General features: G+C 24.5%; 1 protein-coding gene across 5 annotated transcripts in view; it reads right to left on the reverse strand.

Annotated features, from left to right (window-relative positions):
- Window positions 1-26,003, reverse strand: part of LOC112598705 (gastrin/cholecystokinin type B receptor-like) — a 134,793-nt gene that overhangs the window by 51,047 nt on the left and 57,743 nt on the right. For 2 of the 5 annotated variants that reach the window (XM_025345254.1, XM_025345252.1), the window contains exon 1: window positions 23,965-24,037. The exons of the other annotated variants lie outside the window; for them this stretch is intronic. In XM_025345254.1, the coding sequence (XP_025201039.1) occupies window positions 23,965-24,020 (56 nt within the window). In that variant the 5' untranslated portion in view covers window positions 24,021-24,037. Of the gene's footprint in view, window positions 1-23,964; window positions 24,038-26,003 lie in introns of those variants that run through there. 5 annotated transcript variants of the gene reach the window in all.

Raw genomic sequence — 26,003 nt, forward strand, 5'->3', positions numbered from 1 at the left:
GCCAAATGTGAACTCCTACACGAATAAACTTTTTACCTGAATCATCATTAAATGTAACCTCCTCACTAATAACCTTTTTACATTTTTACCTGAAAAAAATAGGGTAATATTATTTTAATTCACGATTTTGGAATTGAAAAGCTCAAAAAGTTAAAAATGATTTTAACTTGAAAATAATAAATATAATATATATAAAATATAAAAACTTGAATAGAGTATGTTTATACGATGTATTATGATCCTTAAAGGTTGCGGTAATATTCACATTATTATACTATATTATACGTTCATATCGGAATTTGCTGTACAAAAAGTTAAAAGATCAGCGATAGTAATAATTAGAATGGTATGAACGCAATGCAGACAAACAAAAAAAATTTAAAAATATAAGTTTATACTTGCACAAAAAAGGAAATATATACGAAGAAAAATTTCACGTTTAGAGTTTATTTCCATAGTATACCACAAAAATAAACGTAAATAATTGAGTTATGACTATATTGTTTTATTAAATTTTTATTTTTCGAAAAATATTTGTTTCAAGTTTATACTTTTGTATAATATTATATATTAATATATTGCAAGACATATATTTTTACAGTGGTACGAGTAATATTCTTTTTTATTATATTTTGTAGGAGTTAACATTACATTTGTAGGAGCTTACCATTCCCCCTGTTGATATACTTACTGAAATTATTATAAATTAAACTTATCGTTTTACTATTGTAACAGATTGCCCAATAAAAAAAAAAAAAAAAAAAAAAAAAATACGATGAAAAATAATAATAATTATTTGTCTTAAAACTGAAACTGATTTCTATACTATAATTGTTGTAATTTCTATATCTAATAGTTGTCATTCTTGTAAAAAAAATCAATAGTTTTATCTTTTATCGAATATTTAAACTTACAAAAAATATTCAGTGTACATAAACAATTTTAAATTTAAATAGCTCACTTATATGTTTTTCAATAATAAAGACATTATACAATTAATAATTATTTTAAAGTTGTTTTTAAGATATTACGTAATATCATCAATATTTATAATTTTAAATTATTATAAACAGTCATACTGTTGATATATGATATGTGTTTGAGTTTTTAGTTTCAAAAGTTATTATTGTTAATCATTATAAAAACAATTGTAACGCATTATTTTTTTTTTTTTTTTATTTCAACGACAACCACAAACTTGAACTTATGATCTGCAACTTATTACAATAAAAATCATTTGCTAAATTGGCAAAACAGGTATAAAAAGTGCAGAGTTTACACGCGCCTCCGGTGTTATAAAAACCATCGCAATTACTGACGAGTGAAGAAATCTCATTTTAAATTTGACTTTTCCATTTCACTTTCCATAAACTGGTAATTTTTTGAGTTCGAAATATCGACAATTTACTGTAATCCACGAGTAGCATCTTTTCAAATAAACGTATAAGTACGTATTATATGCCTATATTCAACGTTATTTTCGGTGCATGATCGAGAGCTCAAAAAACATTCAGCTAAAAATATGAATCTGAAATTGCGTGAATACCTCTTAAAAAATATTATCGTGTTAGTTCTGATTTATAATACCTACCAAAGTGCCCGTAGCAAAATAATAAATGACATTCAATTTAAATAAATTATGTAATTATTTTTCTTTAATGCTAAACACATAAATTTAAACTATTGTGCAAGTTATTAAAATGTATTTTATTGTACTACCATGGATTTGCTTGTCCTTTAATTGTACAAATATGTATCGATAATTACGTCAAACCTTCCTCGGGGAACTATTTAATGTTTCTAAGACATATCATTTGACAGAATTTTACCTCGTTTGTTATTTTATGTTTGATCATAAAATGTGTATGCGAAATTAACATCTCTAATAGCTAATAATACAGACTCACATACAGTTATCGAATAATTTAAAAGTAAATTTAATTATTTCATAGGACTTTATGCCTATTTAAAAATGAAATGTTTAAAAAAAATTTTTGTGAAATAATCATATTAATTTATTAGTTGAACGTTAATAATTGCATCAATACATATAACTATGAAATAATATACAATTATTGCATTATTAAATAATTATAACTAATTAGTGTTTAATTTGTTATTTTATTTAATAAGGTCAAACACGTAAAAAATAATTGCAAGTATATACATAAGTACCAGAAAAAAAGTGTTTTTATTTTTACAGAAAAAATAAAGGTTTTTGTGGAACGCTTAAATTTATATTTTCAATAAAATATCATCAATCTGCTGTAAGCCTAAGTTGTTTATGAAACAATTTACTTTAGTTTTTAATATTTCTTTGTTTTATTTTGTTTTAAATTCTTTGATAAATTCATCAGAATTTAGATTGTTGGAATTTTTTGTTAGAAGCAATAAGTATAAAACTTTTTAACTTATCATTATTCAATGAGTTTATAAAACTAGTTTTAATAATTTTTAACATTTTAAATAGGTGTTCTTATGACACTTAGTTAAAAAATAAATATTTAAAAAAGTATAAAATATGAAAAACTCAATCAATTGGAACAAAAGTTTTGAGCTTTACTTACTTAAGTTATAAGAAGTATAAGAAGACACTTATAATACCTATGCATAAATTAGAGCTTGTTCTTCATTAAAACGTTGAAATAACAAACAATTACGTTTTTTCTCATTATATTTTCCCCACAAGAATTTTTGTTAAGTTTGTATCATCAATATTTATATTATCTAATTGGTGTTTATTGCCTTTAAAATTATAATTATTTATTTATGAATCAGGAAATAACTTTTTAATTTTTGTTCCATAGTGAATACATTTTGTCATAAAATATAAATTTAGTGGTTTTTATGAAAACTGAATAGTCAGAAAAGTTATCGATATACAAAATATACATTCCTGGAATTTTTGGTTAATAAAATTGGTTCATTGAAGATTTTTAATTATGTTTAAAGGTATAAATTGTCATTGCAGTTCTTAATTAACTTTTGGTAGTAATCCAAAAATGATTGTGTATCCTTGTTTAAAAACCAGTAAATTGTCCTTAAACGATCAAAGGCCCAACAATGTATAGAGTAGGTGAAACAATTTGAACAACGTAAGGTATTACCATTAATTATAGAAAAGATAGATAGGCAAAAGGGTAAGAATTTTAGGCGACTGAAATGTTATTTATAATATGTATATCGATAGGTAGTGTTACATAAATTAACATTATAAATTATAATATTCTTATTATACTAATACAAACATATTCTATATCGGTTCGTGGCAGAGATATAAAAAGTTATGAACAGTTTTTTTCATTACACCACACCATCACCACGATTACTATGATACATCGACGTCAGATCGTAGTAACTAGAGAGTAATGATTTATTTTATAATGAAAAATTAACTTAATTTTTATTGTTACAAATTTACGATTCAGTAAAAACTATTTTGTGTGGGAATATTTTACTGTCCATTAGACACACTAGACTGGATTTACCAAATTTAATATTAAAAATGTAGCAAATTTTTATCGATAAAATGAAACGGAACAGTCCTCCAAAGTAACATCATTATTTATGTTTTTATTATTAATAGTATCCTTATCAGTTGACCGTAGAAGAAGAAGATAAAATAGGAATGCATTCTGTGTCAGAATAAGAAGACAATGTTAAACTGTTAGAATTTATTATGTATTGAGATCTTACCAGGTCGAATTATATAAGATTTTTATTTCCTATGATTGCCTCACAATTTATATATTTTAATTTACACAAAGAAAAAATACTATTACTTCTTACAGAAGTCCTAATTGTTCTGATTGTTGGATTTTTACTTAATTCCTCAATTATTTCAGCTCATTTACTCAAAACATAGAGGTGGATTATTCGTATAAGAATGACAGGGTAGTCATAATAATTATCACTAAATTCTTGGTACCATACAGCTTGTGCTATGTACTTAAATTATGTTTTAAGTTTTTAATTGACCTTGAGTTGAAAATACAAAAAATTGCAGGCGTAATGATTTTGAGCCAATCATTATTTTAAGTACAGTATTACAGTATTATAGTAACTAGGCTTAATTCAGATCATAGCTATGTTAAGTACAACATTTGATTCTAGCATAGACGATTTTCTTTGTATGTGTATATATTTTTGTATTAATTATTTAGCAAAAATAAATTTAAGTTTATCTATTACATGAGTTTGTTTTAGATTCTTAGGCTAAAGTTAAACTAAAAACTATGAATAAGGTGAACCTAAAAATCACATGAATTGTACATTCATCTCAATATTTCACTTGGTTAAACTTAATTTTTTTTTTTTTTATAATTACTGTCGTTTAGTAACAGAAAATAAATATTATAATAAATGATAGCTTTTCTTTTTTTTTTTTGTATGCACCTTGTTAAGCTTTAGGAAATTGAAAACTAAAAATATTGTATGTGGTTAATAAATATACCAGTATTTTTAAATCGGAAACCTGTTATTTTATTACTCTACATTTACTTTTGAATATATTCAATTTAATACACAGTTAATAAATAAATGGCTTACTAAACATAATATAATTAACATTTTCGCATTTTCTGGCACTAAATATATATATTATTATATTATATGTAATCTAAGTAAGTATTTTTTTTTTCATTTTGATTAGTTTCTAAACATAATACCTATTTTAAACCTCTTAAATGTAGGTTAGATAGGGTTTAAGCTCTAAAAGTACGAATCAGGTAATGTATAATACCATGAAATCTAAATTGAACTGTATAATTTACAAAACTATAAAAGTTTGAGGTTAAAGAATAGTGTGTGACAAAATCCGCAAAGAAAAGTAAAAAAAAATGGTTAATTTATCAATATGATACCTAGCATTGGTTTTTTTAAAGTTTTGAAAATTCTGATAAATAATTAAAAAAAATCTGCTTATAACTCGAATCTAATTATTGCCTGTTTTTTAAATATTTCATAATTAAAAATGTTGATTAATATATTATATAACCGAAGTGAACCAAAAAATGAAGTTATACGAAGAGCAATGTTTTGTAGATTTAGGTATTTTTGAGTACTTGCATGTTTCCAAAACTCTAAGGTAATCTTAAGTACTGAATCATTCTATAATAATATTATTTCCATTTTCAAAATTGTTTCATCGAGATCAAACAAATTCTCAATTTCATTCGCACTGATTTAAACATCCTCAGAAAATGGATTTGATATAAACTGCGCAACTGTCTCAAATATTAGTCACTGAATCTTTTTTCAAATTTGGATCGTACATGTTAAATTCTATTTATGTGATTTGTAGGATCATAAATATTTTCAGAATGATTATTTATTGTTTCTTGAAGTGTAGATAATTGCTGGACATCACTGTTCTTCATTTTATTTTTCCAATATGCAGATTAACTAAAAAACGCTTGAACATCTGATATCATATTGGTAATCTATTTTTCTTCTCTTTTTAACTCTAAATTTAGGAAATTAATTTTTTCTGTAATAGCTACTAAAAATGCGAAATCTCCAAGCTATTTTATGTTCTTTAATTCTCCTCGATGGCAATTTACTTCATACACGAGTTCACAAAAAAGAAGACTTTCAATGCCTTACTTTTGATGCTGTTTACGATTTTAACTAATAATTCTATAACATTGTTTATATTTATAATTGAACCATGCAATACTTGTTGATGAATTATATAATTATATTTAAAAAAATAAGGAAACGCATTATCATTTTTGCATAACGCTAAAATTCTTTTTATTTTCACAAAATTCCATTCAGGTTCCATTAGCTTTAATACTAGCTAATTATTCAATTTGAATTTTCTCTTGAGAAAAAATTGTATAAATGTTTTATAATTATCTTCTTTTCTAATTTTTTTGGTTAACAATAAGACTTGTAAAAACTTTTGCTTAACAGAAAAATCGTCAAGACACATTCTGATGAAAAATATAGAAAGCTGCGCAATATCAATCGTATCGTTAGATTCGTTCATTCGTAAACTGCTACACAAACATTTTAATAAATTAGTCTGTATTTGAGTTTTTTTTATTTGAAGGTAAGCTCCAATACGACTTATCAACTTGATACCTGATAATTGAATCGAATTAATGGCACCTAAAATTTCACTTTTGTTTTTAAAATCTATAAAAAGTGAGTCACAATAGCTTTTTAAATGCTTCTTTTATTAATTCATCATTGGAAAATTATTTTTTCTTCTTTGCTAATTATTAAGTTACTTTGAATGATGAAATAGTTACATTTTGGCCCAATTTATTTTGATTTTCAAAAACAAACTACCTATTCTCAGTTAACTATTCTCATTGTTTTTAGCTTATCTTGTTGTAAACTGGAATTCGTTGAAAACTTTAAATCGAAATCTGAATGTTGAGTTTGATAACACCTATCTTAATTTCTTCAAATAAAAATTGAAAACTTACTCAGCATAAAACATAATTAAACGCAATTGCCGATAAAAAAAAAAAAAAAATAATAATAATAATAACTCCCATTCCTGATAAAAATGAAGTTTTACACTTATTATTTTCATTCATTAAATGTTTAAAAATTTTAAATTCTAAATAAATTAGGTAAAAATGAAAATATATAGAATATACTTTGCATGTGATTGATTGACAATCGAGTTATGACCGATATTCTATTTCGTATATCATGATTGATCTTTATAAATGGTAAATTCCTAGAATAAAATATAGCAATCTACATTATCCGATAATTTATTATGCGATCGACCAACAATGGTAAAATTAATTTTTATTACGATCAAACTATATTCCCAAAATAATTGACCAGTCAATCGCGATCGACCAGTCGTCGACCCATTCTATATACTATAAATAATTTCAAAATTGTATTAATTTTAAAGGTGTTTAGATAAATAGTTATTGAATAAATACAAATCTAAATAACTGCAGTATTGATATTAAGCGTAACATAAACAGTTTATTTGAAATTACAATTTGCATAAAAACGCATTATTGATAAGTACATTTTAGGTTTAACGTAAATAAGAATAAAAAGTTATTTAAGCTTATTTTACATAACAGTTTAAGCGCAAACGTTATTATATTTATTTAAATATATTTTAAAATCATTATTTAATGTAGGTAATAATTTATAAATATAACGAAAAATACAATTTATTTGTGTGAAAATAAGTTTAAAACTATTTTAGAACAGATGATATAAATTTTTAACTCAATAAGTTCATTACTTTTACCTAGGTTAAAATAGCTGTTAAAAACAAAAACAAAACGGTAACGGAAGTGGTGACAGTGACAAAAAGAGTGAATATAAAAGAGGTTTGAAGTTAGACCCAAATAGTATTTTTACCAAAAACACGATTCAATGATACAATTTAGTACAAATATAATGGTTAGATAATAGATACTATATAGAGATATTTTTAGTAAAAATAACTTATTTGTAGACTTTGAATCAAATTACAATTTTCCATGTAAACCATAAAAACCAAGTAGAATTGAAAGTTAGTTTTGAATTGTGTCATTGCTTTGTTAATTACACATAATGACTCAGGTGATTTTATACAAAATAATCATTGTGAAAAGGTATCAGAACTATTATAAATTACATCGAAATTGATTATATAATAATTATATTTACCATAAAATACTTTCATAATAATATGCTAATCAAAAAATATTGTTTTTTTGATTTTAAATAAGTTCTATCACTAAATGGATTCAGAGACTAAAGACTACAGCCATTACTACTCTTATTCATGACTTATACTTGTAAAATGTGAATTATGTTATGCATTCATTCCATTAGAACTATAACTAATATAATACGTTGGTGTTACTAATTAGAATTTTTCAAATTTGACCTAAATATTGTATTAGATTTAATATTAATACTTTATCATAATATAAATGATCAAATTGTATATGTAAAAAAAAAAAATTAGTTGATATACATGTTATGATATGTGCGTATAAGTTTTATGTAATGTTTGATATATGATTCCACGTATTAAACTTGACATCATGTTTTGAAAATTATACTTAACTTCTCAAAACACAATTCATATTTTCTTAATTTTTTTTGAATTTTCATCTGTCCTACTAAGTAATGATTTGTTTAACAAATATACATTATGTTAAGTGGAAATAAATAATAATAATAAGACAATAAGACACACTGGAATACTGAAAAGTGTATAGTTACATCGAATCTTTGCACACACATACACATTTGTTTCGACTATGTTAAATTTATACTTATATACAGAATGATTCACCAAGAATACTTAACCTATTTTTCACATTGATTTTATTCAAATTTTAGTTTGGAATATGTTAATATGCTTGATGACCATAAGTTAAAACACTATCGAGTAGGTAGTTTTTAAGTGATTTCAATTTATGTACTAAAAATTATAGATTTGAAATATATGGTGACTATAATAATTTAAAATTTTTTAATAGTAATTAACATTAATCCATCAATAGTATATAATTTATAATAATTAATAGTTATCTGAATAATATAATACAAACTATATTCAACATTAAATATATTTGATATATTTTTAAGAACTATTATCTTCAGTAAATACATTATAATAATATTAATAAGCTACTAGTTTAAATTTTGACTTATACATAATACATAACATTAAAAAAAAAAACAATGTATTTATCAATTTAAAGTCGTTAATGTTGATTCTAATTTGAAAAAAAATTGTTTTCAGGACACCAAAGACAGTCTTTATATGGCAAACAAATCTGAATAGTTGAAAAGATTGTATTCGATAAGTATACTTACTTAAAAAAATCCAAAAGCCAGAATACAAATACATTTATCTTTATAAGAAAAAATTGGGGACTACAGGGGCAGTTTTTTTTCAGGCACTCTTGCGGGGGGATTTCCCCCGGAGAATATCTAGTACCCCCCCCCTTCTCAACAAAAATTTGAATAGTAAAAAAATCAAATATTTATAAGACAAATGTAAATTCTATATCACGGCGAATCACCAAAAATAGATAAGAGATATATCTGATAAGAGTTAACATAGTAGGTAATACAGTATTCTATTTATAATTTTTTTTCCGATATAAATCAGTTATCATATAGATAATATTATGGAATAACGATGACTATAAATTATTAAACACCAAAAATAATATCAGAAGGATAATACGTAGGTATTTCATTACCTAGTTTGTAATGCGTAACATTGTTGTTCAGTGTTCACTGTGATAATGTACGTATTACTTTACTATTATCTAAACGGTGTATTCACTGTTATAATGTTGTGTACCTAACTCATTGAAATTTGTATAAAACAAAAAATAAATTTGTGTATATTTTTAAATGCTTAATGTAGAAGCTATACTGATAGACCTGAAGTCATTTAATTTTTTTATTAAGTCTATGTATGATAGTGGGTTATACAGGGCATATGAAAGTCCATTAATTAAAATCATGGAAGCTGATAAAGGATATACTGAGCTACAACAGCTTTGTGAAATACTTCTAGTCATCTTCGTTACCATAACTTCGGTTGAAAGATCTTTCAGCACAATGGATAGAGTTCTTACAAAGAAAAGAAAAAAAAATGCTACCAGGAAACTTAATGCGTTATACGCGCTTATAAGTAGGTATTGAAGGACTTGACGTTCCAACAGAAGATTTCTTGGACAAAATGTAGATTTGTACGCAGCTAAAAAGTATTGCCGGATTCGGTTCCTTTATAACTTAAAATAATTTAATAATAATATTATCATTAAAATTAAAATTTGATAATTTTTAACTAAAAATAATGTAAAAATATTTTTTTTCTAGCTATTATTATTATTATTATTTTTTTTTTTTTTTTGTACCTATATTGAACTTAACATACATGTGTTTAAAAATAACATTGATGTATAATAATACTATATGTGTATGTAAAACTGTATGTGAAATGTTATGTATATATTTAATTATAATGTTTAGTCATAACACTCATAACAGACTACTTATTACAATGTAATAGTGTGTTATTGTGTAAATAAAATAATACGTATTATAATTTTATTTTCTCTCCGATTTTTTCAAATACGTCATCGAAGAAAATTTTCTGAAAAAGACACGGTTAGGTTAGGATAAGCGTGCTTGAAGAATTACTTTGTATAGATACCACAGCTGCTGATTGGCACAGTTGTTCGTATCGTAATAATATCGTTTTCAAACTATACATAAATGGTTTGCCCTCGTCCACTACATCGCTGCACGTTGTTTAGTCGCAGCGGGGCTTAGGTATATATCGGAAGAGGTGTGTATAAACAATGAACATATATACGGACACAATAGCTAAGGGATTTGACTAATACGCCGCGTATATTGTACATGTTTACCCGATAATGCCGACATTAACCGAACCGCTGATATTATTCGTGACATACGCATAATGTTTGTAAATAGACTATAATAACAACAACAATAATAATAATAATAGATTTTAATTGAAAACTTGACAGAAAAAAATATAAATCAATAACTATCTATAATATTATGATGATACGGTTTGGTAGTCCGAAATATCGAACATATAATTATATGCTTCAACAAATAATATTAGTTATTTTATTAGTTGATAGTTGATACAACAGGTATTCAGAAGGATTTGAAGTAAATATCTTTTATATTCATAATAAAAGTATTTTATATTTTTATTGTAACATTTTAATCAGAATTGTGTTATAAAGAGTTAAATAGGAAAGAAAAGAGGGGGTAGGCATAAAAAAATTAAGCATAAGTTACTATGTAACCTAACCTTAGGTCTTAGTATGATATTATTAATAGTATAGTAACTCTTAACAAAATTACCAAGTTTGCTACAAAGTAATAAATTCTGATAGAAAAAAAATAAACAAAAATAGAGAATAAAATAATATGTAGATTATTATATTATATAATAGATAATATTTTTACGTTTTACCTACGAAAATTACTTTTTGGTCTATTTTTAAAACATGATTAATTTATAATATATATATATATATATATAATACTACTAACCAGTGAATTTTGATTATATTTATAAGTGCCCAAACTCATTGATAAACAATTTTAATTTTTTTGAAAATATTATTTTTACATAATTTGATGTAATTGCAAAATAAAATTTTGAAAAATTGTTATCGTTATCATTTTTTGAATGTTTTACTTTTTAAATGAAAAATTATATTTTTGATTTCATATTCGAAGCCAGAATATTTTTCAGAATCCTCGATACATAAAAATCGAATTTTGAACGAGTATTTAATAAGTTAGTGGAATAAAGTGATAAAGTGTCACGAACATACTCTGTAAAATGTTGGCCCACTTTGCGCTTATATAAATTTAAAATACTTATAACTATAAGGTACATGTAATGTAACAGCACTGTATAACGTAAACATTGCAAGGCTCTAGCCAGTGACGTTTTAATAACAGCTGTTATAATAGACGATAGCAATGGGATATGAAAACAAATCCCTACCACCTGGATACTTACTATTATTAAATTAATATACCCACATATTTGTTACTATCGATATCTCAAAAATATTAATAACCATAAAATAAATTTTACCAAAGACGATAACATATTTTTTTCCGTCTGGTCTTTTAATAAAAAAAATAAAACAAAAACACGAATGGCATACTCTAATATTATGCCATTATAGTTTCAAGGAAGATTTTATTCTATTACATTGACACGCTCAATTTCTGAAAGGTTTGTATTGAGTTTTTAAATTAAATGATTCATATTTTTCACATGAAAGTAAGTCGACAAGAAATGTGGAATAGGTACAAAAATTTTAAAACATTTTTAACTCATCACACAGTGAGTGTACAGAGACACATAATATATTGTAGTAAGTATATCATAATACTATTTGATACTTATATTATGCTTATAACCTGTATTAACATTAAAATTAATTAACATTTATAGAAGTTTAGTTTTGTGTATAATATGAAAACAAAGTTTTAGTAATAAATTATCTTATCTAATACCATAGTATAGGTTGATTGAACAATTTTTAAACAGTACCAACGTGTATTTAATATTATAATAATAATATTATGCAATGCATTATCTTATATCAGTAAAGTTTAAACCTAATATCTGCTATTTATGGTTGATTCTCTTATCAAATCGATTTTACACACTCCTTTGATTTGCATTAACTTTGAAGTACCTATTAAAACTTTTGATATTTTTTTTATTTTTTTTTGATCTACTTTCATAGATTCTAATATAGGATAATAATAATGCACTCTTATTACACATTTGATATAACATGTAAAGAAAGTGTGTCATTTATTAATACAAATAAAAATTTATCGGAATATAGCTAAATAAAAATCTTGTAATGCAATTTGATAACATTTATGATAGGTATAAACGAATTGGCAATAACATTTTACTAAATAATACACTTCTGTGTTATATATTGCCAATTTTTATTTATTTTTTTTTTATAAAAATGTTACTGTATACAAAATACATTATTACAAATAATATACAAATAATAAGCATTTTTAACTATACATATATGGTATATAGGATAACGTTATAAAAAAAAAATTCTGTTAATATCTTAACAAATACACAAGTAGAAAATATATTTTAAATACATTTTTTGAATGTAGTCTCTTTCTTTTTAAATATTTTTTAAACACAATAAAAATAGGTAGGTATAATAAAATATGTATTTAAACTAAAATATTTGAGCTAAACATTTTTATTAAATTATTAATTTTGTAATTTATTTTTAACGCTTTGAAAATTTTGAAAATTATTTTGACTTAGTATTATGCTCATACTATATGATAATATGCTATCTAGATAGACAATGAATCATGTTTTATTTGAAGATTATATCATGATAAATTATCTTATGTATTAGATATTTAGATCAAAAACATGATTATATAACCGTCACTAATATGTTAAGAGAAATAAATATTATGTAACATTTTTAACAAAAAATAGAAAAAAAAGTTGAAACCTTCACCTATAATCACTTATATTTTTAATATTTAAATATAAATTATTGTATAGCTTATAAACGTAATTTATCTACACAGCTTTATGGTACTCGATAGTTCATACATTTTTTAAACCATAATGTCGGGTCGTATCAATACAATACATTATGTATGTTCTATTCAATTAGTTTTAATTAAACATTACCGTAAGACACAAGCATTAGGAGTGAAGGAGGTTCCTCAAAAATTTAGCTAGCTCGTCTTAAAAATTGCTTAATATATAAGATGTTAATTTATATGCAGTAATTGCTTGCGAAATTTTAATTAAAACTATTCTTTTTCCACGTATTTAAGTTAGATTGTTATTATATATTTATAAATATATTTAATGTAATTTTAGCTATACATTCAAGGATCAAATGTATTGTAAATAATTATAGTTAGACTTCGACCACTAGCTAGTAATACAGACTAATTAAAATTATAGATTTAGTATACTTGAGAGAATGTCAGTGCACTGACGTTTGTTTTCTCTCTCTGGCCCATGCGTAACAAAGACAACACGCGCAATTACGCAGAATCATTTTTTTTTTTTTTTTTTATGTTTTTGAGTTATCATATAAAGTAAAAACACATATTATAAAAATTATATGAGATAATATTTTTCAGGACTTTACATACCGGTTTTATATTTTATTATTATTTGACTAAGTATTGAATTTTCAAAATAAAAAAAATTATTTATTGATTTAAGTTTTATTTAAAATCAATTTGAGACAATATTTAGTCGAACCGATATGTTAAGCCCTGAAAAATTGTTTTTATGATTTTTGTAATATGTGTTTTTACTTTATGATAACTTAAAAACATCAAAAAATTAATTCTGCGTAAATGCGTCTTTTCTATGTTAGCGTGGGTCAAAGAGAGAAAACAAACAGTACGCTGACATATTCTTTATATCGAATACACTCTGTACTATATAGTGTCATTTTCTGCTCGTTGATTTTCACTTTATCAACTAAAAACTCAAATGGATTTTTAATAATTTAGAATGAATAATTTGATTTTTTTAAATAAGTGCTCTGAAGCTTATTATTACTATAATGTGATTTTAAAATAATTTTATATATTTATATTTTATTAAAAACCATATCATATGCCACGGGCTTCAAGTCGCAAAAATTATACACTAATCTTTAAATATTTAATAAGCATATGAAGGATATTCAAGCTTATTGTTAAATTCAACGAAATATATATTTGTAAAACTTTTATGTATTGACATTTTTTTTTTTTTTCAAACGATTACAATTATTTTGGTTTCTCAGGGGACAATGTATGGAGCAACTGATGATATTAATTTAATGAAGTGTATTTTTTTCTGGTCATCGCTATTTTGATAACGAAGTAGTAAAAAAATTCATAAAACCACATACAACACAAAGACTAATAGATAATTTATACAGAGCAAAATAAAATATTTATTGTTCTTTTCAACAGATCATTTTGTCAAAACAGTCAGCTATTCTTTTTTTGGGAAATTTATGAAAAAAAAAACCAAATCAAAAATGAATAAAAATAATATAATATGAAATAGATTATGCACTCATCAGTTTTCGGCGAAACATATTGTGGCCGTACTATCTATTTTAAGTAGGTAACTTCCAACTAGTTCTAATTGAATATATATATATATATTTTTTTTTTTTTTAAAGCAATAATATTCAAGTAAAAATTTAAATCTTTACAGTACACCTAATTAGCTCGAATTGAGCTAATTAATTAATAAACATGAAGATTGAAGACGCGATATTTTTTTTCTATCGTCGAGGATTATTTTTTTACTTATATTAAGTTAGATTTGTATAAAACTTTAAAACAATTAAAACACGCATAATCAAATAATTTAAGATCTTTATTTATTTTATGTGACTTTTACCGAATACCTCATATAATATATACAGTCCAAATGAAATTGTATAATTCATGTAAATTTTTTATTCACTCATAATTATACATAGATAGTTCATAAAACATAAAAAATGTCGGTGACATATTGGAATAATGACGTTTTTCCAAAAATTAAGGCACGCTTGAACGGAGTATGAGAAGTAATATAGGTAGAAAGTTATTTTATATTATATTTTAATTATCATTTTTGTTTATTTCAAAATCTCAATAAACAAAATGTTGATAATTTAACGTATATATTTTATAAGCGTGTATTAGTAATTATATTATGTCGGTACACAACAACTAATAGTTTTTAATAAAACTGCTAAAGAATAATATTATTTGAAGTATAAACAGTGATATTAATTATTATTTACTTTCGTACTACTAACATTAACACTTTTATACTTTATTAGTTAACTGTATATCAATGTAAATAAAATTGTTTCTGGGTACACAATTAATTTACGATAAATACATTATCAAGTTTACAACCTTCCTCGCTAATTTTATATCGGTCGTTTAAACGCGTTTAAGTAGTATGCATGTATCCACGTTAAACAATGCGGCTTTTCTACTATTTTTTAATAATTTATTACATTACGACTTGTCGTAAACAAATCGTTTTTAATGTTGTAGTAAAATCAGGATTATAAGACCAATATAAATAAAATAAATAGACAATAAACATTCCTCAAATTTTGTAGTCAAAATGGCTTTGTTTTATCATAAACTTTTCTTGATATTTTAGATTAACTATTATATTTTATATGATGGTTCCTGTCGCCAGGCTCCGAGATTTAGAATAAATAACTTTTTTATTTATTGTACTTTAGTAATGACTCATGATATTGTATTTTATTTACGTAATATTTTGAATATGATAAAAACAAATGAACTAAAATAATAAAAATAGAAGTTAAAAACACTTAATTAACATGTCAACATTTTAAGAATGTAATAAAAATTTAAACTACAGATATATTATATTTTCATAAGGGAAAATATTTCGTTAGTCTTTTACGGCGAATATTTTTTAATGTTGTAAGTAAGTACAATTTTCGGCGTTGAAAAAGATCTATTATTCTACTTTTCAATTCATAAAACTGGAGTTGTTGATATTCTTCACCAGATACATAAAAGAAAAAATGTATCATGATGAAATAACCAAATTTCCTCGAAAAATTGGAACTCGATTGATTATTCGTACAGTATATGATATTCAAGACCATATCGAACTGGACAGAATACGCAATGATTCTAATATATCGGTCTAAAAATATTCAAACTGACATAGTAATACCCATGTGTCGATGGTCATTTTGTTATGTAAAATCAAATTTATACGCAATCTCAATCTTCAAAGATTTTTTTAAATTAAATTTTTATTATACATAATAAAAGTGAAATACCACAATTGGTGAAAGTCGATATTCATTGGAATTTTTTGTAGATATTAACATTTATTCAAAAAAATAGCAATATACCGACACTCACCGGTGAATGCTGACAATGACTGTTGACTGGTCAATAACAACATTGACCACCGTGTTTCAGTGAATATCAACAATTAATTTCTATAAAATATGTTCGCATATATGTTTATATTTCATGATGTAGACATGTTTTGTCGACGTGTAGATATTACTTATTCAATATCCGTACATCATATACGGTATAATATTATCGTTAACTTTATAAAAATACCAGTTGAATGAAAAATATAAAAGAAGTATTTTATAATAAATACAACAAAATAATGAATAAAAAGAGAAGACAATTTGTTTTTTTTTTTTTTAATGAAGAAAAATACGATAAATATGTGAGGAAAGTGTTAAAGTTCAAACGCAAAGAAACCAAACATAGAGCTGTTCATACTTTGTTGAAATGGTTTAACATCATAGAAACAATGTCTTGCAACAAACACATTGTCTCATTTGAGAAAATCGAGTCTAAAATTATCCATTACATGACAAATTATTTGGTATATGAAATTTTACGAGATACTTATGTTAAATTAGGCTACGGACGAACGACACGCCTGGTCAGCGAGTCACAAAAGAAATATAAAAAAATCACATATAAATCTATTATTTTATATTTGAGTTTATGCGTTAAGTGCCAAAAAATCGAAAATTTTTCACAGCTAACATTGGCGATAGTATGCATAATGCGTATCTGAGTTCAGATGTGAACCGTGAACGTTTTGATCTACAAAATATTATAGCAGTAGTTAATATTGCCATGAAAAATAATTTTTACATATTTGGCACAAAAGAGGAAATAATCAATCAATTATACACCTGAAATTAGTTAGAAATATGCAAAAAAAAATTAATTTATGTAAATAAAATCGCAGCAGACCAACATATTTATTTTAGAAAAGTATTCGAAAAAATTTCAAACAGCGGTGGATTAGGTTTCTTCAGGTGTAATTAGAAAAATAAATGTACAAAAGAAAACTGTATTTACAAAAACGCTGACTTACTTTGCAACTAAAAATGCCACAACAGCTTGTCGTATTATGTATACAAGGTAAATATTCAAAATGCTTCTATAAAACTTAAAAATAAATTAATAAAAACCTATATGGATTTAAAGTTTGTTAATATTAGGCTCAGTTAAAAATTGAAAAATGTTAATGTAAAATGCTCAAGCTAATAAGTAATTACTAATGCTCCATTTCACAGATATTACATTTTTTTAGTATTTTTTTTATCTGTTTTAAATAATAGTGCAATGTGTATAACTTATTATATTAAAATCATTATTTTATATTTTAAGTATAAATAATTCATTTTTCAGATATGTAGTTATTATTTAAAGATAAGTACTTATTTGCATGTCATTCACAGTGTATGAAAAGAAATACAAATATTACTGAAAAAATGAGACTTTAATTTCCACTATTATTATTGTTGTCATTATTTTTTTTTTATCAAAGTACAAAATAATTTAAACAGCTTTCGCATAAAAGGTTAGAATATTTAATAATAATGTGTTGACTTTTGAATACCTACATATTTTTATTACTTTTTATTTTTTTGTATTCTAAATATGAGACTTATTTGAATGAATACACATGAATAAATAATATACTATCGGATAAAAGGTAAATACAATTTAAAATAAATATATTTTTATAGGGGATGGATAATACGTGTGCTGTGTCTTGTAATCTTACTACAGTTGAATACCTATAATAAAATTTAACTGAAAAATAAATATCTAAACATTAAAGGCGATTGAAGTATGCATTATTGTAAATATTAAATATTAGTAGTATAAAAATTAAAAATGATTTTAATTTTTATAAAACCCATCACAAAAAGTAGGAATCTTTTGCTATATGTTGGATGCATTTAAAAGTGTAATAAATTAAATTTTACCTTATTTTACTCCGTTACATATCACTTCATAGTATTTAGAGAATCAGGAAGATATTTTATTCAATAATATCATGCATCTGTCGTATTGTGCAAATGATTAAAATTATTAGTATTCAATTAATTAATAACAAAACAACAAATTTCTCCCAACTACATGTAACGGATATCAATTATCGTTCCTATATTAAACTTGATTAATTATAATAGTAGTTAGTTACGTTTCTCATTTCACATCATTCAAAATCTGACACCATTACTGTGTTGTATCATAAAACATAATGTTAATCAATTCTAATCGAATTCATCGCCGTGTTTTGATTTGTTCGGTGATCAGTTGGACGTGGAACACAAGTGAGTCTAATAATAATTATAAATTATTATACAACAAGGTAATAATTGCAATTATATAATATACATTATGATTTACAGTTAAATAGTCCATCTCATTATCATAAACTGTTATTTATTGTTTTGATAAAATATATCTAATTATTTATGTTTCTTGGTAGCTTTAAACTCATAAAATGTACATATCTATTTATTATATAAAAAAAGTGTTGTATTTTTTATCTTCCAAGTATTTTATTTTTAAATACTTTAAATTATTTTAGATTTGTGCAAGGGTTCTGATTCCTGTATCTTCTATAATAATATAATAGATGTATTAAAAAAAAAAAAAAAAACAACAACAACAATAAGATTGATTATTACTCAAGATTAAATATTGTTTCAACATACATAACTAGAGAATTTTATGAAATGTAATTTTTTTGTATAAATAACTATTTTTGTATTATTAGTTGTTTTATACTTCATCAATAACCAACGAAATCACAATTTATAATTGTATAAAACTTAATTAATGATTGTATGATATTTATTTTTGTAGTCAAAACCATATTATTGGTACAAAAACATGGAAGTTAATGTTTGACCTAAATATTAAACAACCCTCGTTGGAAATCATTATTCCAGAAAAAATTGTATGTTTATTTTATATATTAGAAAACTTTGCCTAAGTATATGATTGATGTATTGTTAAAAATATATATTTATGTATATATTTGAAGTATATTATTTTATTTTATACATTAAAAGTTAAGAAATATATTTGAAACATAATTTGTATAACGTATTTTTAAATATTTTCAAGTGATTTAGCAGATTTGAGAATTTTAAGGTATTAAAATGACAAAATATTATATATTTATCATCTTATAATCATAATTTTTAGTAAAAAAAAAAAAATAAACAATATTTTTTTTCTATAAACTAAAATTTTATTTATCATAACGAAATTATTTTTTATTATAAATGCCTGTTGATGATTCAAACTTTATATCTCAATATAATTCTGATCCATATATTACAATTATTTCAACAATATATGTCTATGTACAAAAGCAACTGAGAATATCACTTAAAACTTATGTAATTTATTTATCTATATTGAAAAAATATTTTTCTTGTACATGAAATCACAAATCAGATTTTAAATTATGGAAACATAGAAACGCTAATGGTAAATTGATCTCGCAGCCATCGATGACCGCCAGTCATGTGATAATCGTATGAGATTCCACTCTACGGGTATAAAATGTCGATAAATATTCCATTCTACCAGCAGCGATGTCGCATCGGTCCCTACGTCAAGACATCTGATCCCTGTGCAGAGTGGTAATTGTTATTATTATTGTTGTTCCTTGATCGAATTTTTTATAACGGTCATTTCACGAGTCACATCACCCACGTTCGTTTATCATCGCAGTACTGACATTCCTTTACGAGTGTAGACGCATAGTTGCATTAGCGTCGGGATGGTGTCGTGAAAGAATCCATCGAAACACCCAGCTGTCAGGTCGATTTGCAGTCGACCCATCATGCATTATCAAGGTTTTTTTTTATGAAATCTAGGCTGTGTATAATAAATAATAATATACTAATGCTCATAGTAAATGTTATCTCGGAGACCAAAAAAAATATCCTTTACTACATCGGATATCCTATATTTGACCGTAACAATAGTATGTTAGAATATGCGTTAATCGGAGAGATAGATAGAAGGCATATTTGAACCCTTGTGATGTAGAATTTATAGTCTATTACGTCAGCCTATTTCGAATTCATTTTTTCTAACATTACCAAATCAAAAATTCAAGTCACGACATTATTTGTCATGAGTTGTGCACAATTGTAAATATTTAAGATCGTACATTTTATTACCATACATCATACGTATACATTAAACTATTAATATCATTAAAAATAATAAACATTGCAATTCAGCCATTTGAATTAGTCAAAAAAAGTATATAAATAAATTTAAATATGTTACTACTATGCGTTGTCAAAAAATCTCAACGAATAAATATGTATGAGATATAGTTATAAGTTCCAAGCATAGATATTATTAATATTGCTGGTTATAGAGTGGAAATTTTAAATAATAATAATAATTCATAAATAGTGTAATAAAAGAGTGTAATAAAAGACAAATAAATATTCAAATTTTTAGACTTAAATGCTTACTTTATAAAAATGAACAGCATAAACTGATGAATTATTCTAGAAAATTACGATAAATTATGATTTAAAAATAATGCGAAAAACAATGTAATTTAAAGCTAAAAGCGCGATTATCGTTTATGTTTAGAATCTCAAACAAGAATGCAGTGTATTTTTGTACAAAATATAAGTAATAATGTATATAAAAGGTGAGTTTAATCGTAAATGAATGTCCAAAATGAATAATGACAATGTTCTAACGATAATAAGCTATTTGGTCAATTCACTACCATATAAAACTGAGGACAAGACGTATATTAATTATATAACATAATAAAATACATTATAAATCAAATAGATTTTTTTTTATAGTTCTTATAAAAATGTAATATAACAACCACAAGATTAAATTAAATATTAAGTAATACATAACTTAAATAAATAATAAATATTAACACTCCTGATATTTAATGGACACGCGTGTAATATAGACGTTAATAATATAAACTGTAGGTACTAGGTACCTATAAACTCTTATAATTGTATAATGTCATGCTTAATACCTATAATTTTAAACTATCGTAAAATTTATTTTTTTTAAAGTCACGTGGCATATTTTACTGTTGAAATCGTACCCATCGTAATGAAAAACCATAGATATAATAAATACATTACATGCTCTTATTTGTGTTTCAAAGGAATGGAGATAAAACGTATGCTAATAATATTATATTATTATGTACAAGTTTTATGTGATGTTTAAAATCCTGACAAACGTTACGTATTAGATATAAAAAAGCATAATTTAATTTCTATTAACTTTTATTGAAAATACTTGAAATAAAATATTATAATATCTATTTGGTATATAATTTTGCTGGTAAACAATATGCATACGTACATTATATAATATACTATTCAAATATTATACACAGCAGCTACAGATAAAGTCATACGTATAATATCGATTTTCAAGTTTATTTAATGTTTTTAGTTTTTTCATTGATAAACAAAACTATAGGGCACTGTGCAAAAATCGAATACTAATAAATTACAACTTTTCCATACAATACTAATAGATATTTATAAATTTATATTAATATAAAATTTAAAGAGTCTTTAAAGTAACAACATCGACGTATACACAAATTCTTTCGTTCCTGTCTTACAAATTAATCTAACCCCATGCATCTTGTATCCTTTGACTCTTGTAATATCGCAAGAAATCCTCTGAATAGGTTAGGGAGAAAATAGTGTGTAGAAACTTTTTATCATCAAAAATATTAATTAAAAATAAGTATATATATATATATATATATACTCGTACATATTACGTCAAAAGTATTATTGCTAGGTATTCGTTACTATGTAATCTTTCATGTCTAAATAACTAACTTTAACCAAATAATATATTCATTGTAAATATATTTTAAAGTTATAATACAAAAGTACACCAAAAAATATTATGTTTTGTATAAATGTTTAAGGCAAGTTTAAATAAACTTTTAATTTAAATTACAGTTTATATATTTATTTATTTTTATGTTAGCCTCTTTTGAATAAAATCAGTAAAATAGTTCTAGATGAAATTTTGTGATGGATTAAGTTTTTTTCCTTCTTTGTTTCGTATTAGTCGTTTTTAAAAGTTTAGATAGCGTACGTAGTCGTCTAATTTATAAAACGTAGAACACATCAACCGAAGAAATAAAAAAAATTATAATTTATAATATTATATAATTCCTATCATCCTTCATGTATTGCGAGTAAAGTAATTATATAATTGTTAATTAGTTAATATTGATTTCGTATTACGTTTAACGTGATTGAATAATAAATTTAAAAACAAAAAATAAGAAAAAAAAGAATTTGATAATCACCTATACATTTACTTAAATTTACATACTGCCCTTTGAATTTAAAAGAGTTAACATCAATTTTTGGTATCAAAATAAATTTTCTTAAGACTTTTTATAGCATTACAAATTGATCGTAATGCAAATTATCGTGCTTTGTAGTATGAACGTATATTATATTTATGATAATAATACGAAAATAAAATACTATTAAGCCTTATTGATATTAATAATATTTTGTTATCTTTATAACACGTGCTGAATGTGCTTCGGTTATGCAATATGTTCAAAAAATACTCAGAATTATAGTTTAATTATCATAAATTTGTAAATTATTGTATTATTTATATAATTTTTTACTTATGAGTTGAAAAATTTGTCAAAATAGCATATATAAAGTGAAAAAAGTAAATGTTAAGTTATTTGTACCATTTAAAATAATCATAGGAAATAAAAAAAAAAAAAAAAACATTTGTAAGTATATAGAAAATATAAAAAGCAGCTCTAAAGTTAAAATACACGTGAATAATGATGCTATTATAGCCATTTAAATTCGATTAAATTATGTTTAAAAACTAAAGCAAAGTGAGCACAAGGAAATAAAAGAAAGTTTAAAAACCAATTAACTGGCATAAAAATACGTGGTTCTTATTTTCATTTCTCGCTATGAATTTCGAGACGTATTATACAAGACAATAAACTGACTAAAAAATAGAAGAATCAGTCATTTGTGTTTAAAGTTAAGTAAAGTACTAAAATACATTGTTTGTGTAAGTATATGTAAATGTTGACAGTTTCTTAATTCGTAAAAAATGAATAATTAGGCGAGTTAGTTAGTTAATTTTTAATAGTGTACTTTGTTAGTATTCTATTATCAAAAGGTGATTTTTCTGGCGTAAAATTTATTAGACGACCAACTGAGAGTGCGATGAATTCATACTTCCATTTTTATACGACTGTTTTAACCAGTTTTTAAAAGTTATAATAATGTATGGTTGTAGGGATTTATAAAGTTTTGTAAAACGCATTGTTATTGAAAGTACGAATTTTCTAAAATAAATTTTGTATTGTGTTTTAAATAAATACTTTACTTATGACTGATAGTCTACAAGCTGCTAAGAAGTTTATCCCGAATATTGATTGTCCACACTCGTGGTTTTTTCAAATGTATTCGACCGTCTATAGTATAAATATGTATATGCGTGTGTGTTTGTTTTTTCAACGCGTAAACCTAAGAATAAGTATATATACCTACATACATAGAATATATTGATTTTTCTTTACGGACTTCTGAACGGATTGATTGATGTCCCATCACTAGTTACTAATAATATGTCCTTCAGAGCATCGATTATTTCTTATCGGCCCTATCGTTGAAATGTGTTTATTGTCTCCACATCCTATAATATGCATATATTATATTTATATATATAACATATTATTTAAGTTACAAAAAAAAATAAATAGAATGATGTAAATGTTGGACGGAAGTATACATACTATACAATATAATATAGTGTGTATACTTTTATTTTGTCGATTTTTTTTTTTTTTTTGGTTTCTGTCTTGGTACAGTCAAAAACTGTTTGTTTTTTGTATATAATCTTAAAAATTTAATTTACTTTTAGTAAAAAAATGATAATTGCGTAACGATTGTGTACTCAGATGGTTTTAATAATATTGTTTATTGAAAGTATTCAAGTCGTTAGATAACTGCAAATAAATATAATCACGAATTTATTGTCACCAATGTGCACTACTGAAAATAAACATTTCAAATATTGTGACTTGAGTTGTTTTAAAATCGATAGTTAATACGTATGTTATTCATTCATATTTATTTTATTTTTATTTTTGTTTATAAAACGGAACAAGTTGAATAAAAAATGACGAAGTTAAAATATATAATTGACGGGTTGAATTCTACAATACCTGTATTATACAAAACAGTAGATTATGTTAAAGTGAAAAAGTGAGGGTCATAATTATAATGGTGTGTATAAGCCTGATAGTCGAGGAATTGTCAAAATAATTCACTTTGAAATTCAGGACATAAAACGGGATATGTGAGGTGGTAAGACGATAAGCTACAAAACGTGTTACTATTACGAAGAATAATAATTGTTTAAATGCTTTAACGCGATTGGACAAATCTTACTCGCTTAACGTACGCTCGATTATAATAGTACTGCTATTAATGTTATTCATCTAGGCTAGTCCGAGGTACCATCTAATTACTGTGGCTAAGCAAACAAATAAAAAAAAAAAAAAAAACAAAACGTGGATATAATGGAAACATTGGAGGTTATCCACGTGCGGAGAGTATAGCTAATCGAAGTGCCTCTTACACAGAAATATCAATAGATTATATGATTATCGTACTCGCAATAATAGTGACACGTGTGGGACTGAATACGTGCATTTTGGAGTTTTAATGTTAAAATACAAAAGAAACATGATAATATCATGTTTACCAATAACATAAAATTATAATAATAATAATCATGACATTACGGTGCACGTGTGTCACCATGGTAAACGTAATATATTGTTGAAATATTGGGTAGGTACATAATATATTATGTGGTTTTTATTGGTCCTGTTTTATTAATAATTGTTTAGGTTTATATTATTAACGATTTTTTTGGTTTAAACCTTGAAACGGACTTCTATTGTCGTGTCGATGGTACAGTTATTCTAGTTAAAATTCGTACCTTTGTAAGTATTATTACGATGTTTTTCAACATAAAAACGGTTGAGCGCCACCCGAGGGCACAGTAGTCGATGGTAATTTATTATTATATCACTGCTATGCTTACACGTAAATTATATCTCATACAAATCGTATCTAATTCTCATCAACCGTTGTTGTTCGCAAATCGTATTAGCGTATTACAGGATCATTATAATCGCGTTTTATTCCACGTCTTCGAACAAAATCTCTGTCCGATTAAAATGCTATATGTATTTATATTGTCATAATATACTATTATATGTCCTAATATTCTGTATCTCACGTGTATCTGTACGTTTATGTATCGCGTTAAATAGGTAGCTAAATATTTACGAGATTTACATAATTGAGTATAGAGATATACACAGAAATCTTATCCAAACACACAAACAATATTCAGAAGCTCGGAAGGCAAGTACATTTTAAGCAGGCGTTATAGTAAAGGTACATGGCACAAAGTTTGCACACGTGTCTACATGTTTTCCATAATTTTCTTAATCACTCTGAGGGTATAATAATTAATCCTGACTTTGAATTCTGTAAGCTCGTAAATCAGTTATTGTT

Source organism: Melanaphis sacchari, unplaced genomic scaffold (genome assembly GCF_002803265.2).
Source record: "Melanaphis sacchari strain LSU unplaced genomic scaffold, SCAv2.0 Contig4_pilon_pilon, whole genome shotgun sequence".
Classification (NCBI taxonomy): Eukaryota; Metazoa; Arthropoda; class Insecta; order Hemiptera; family Aphididae; genus Melanaphis; species Melanaphis sacchari.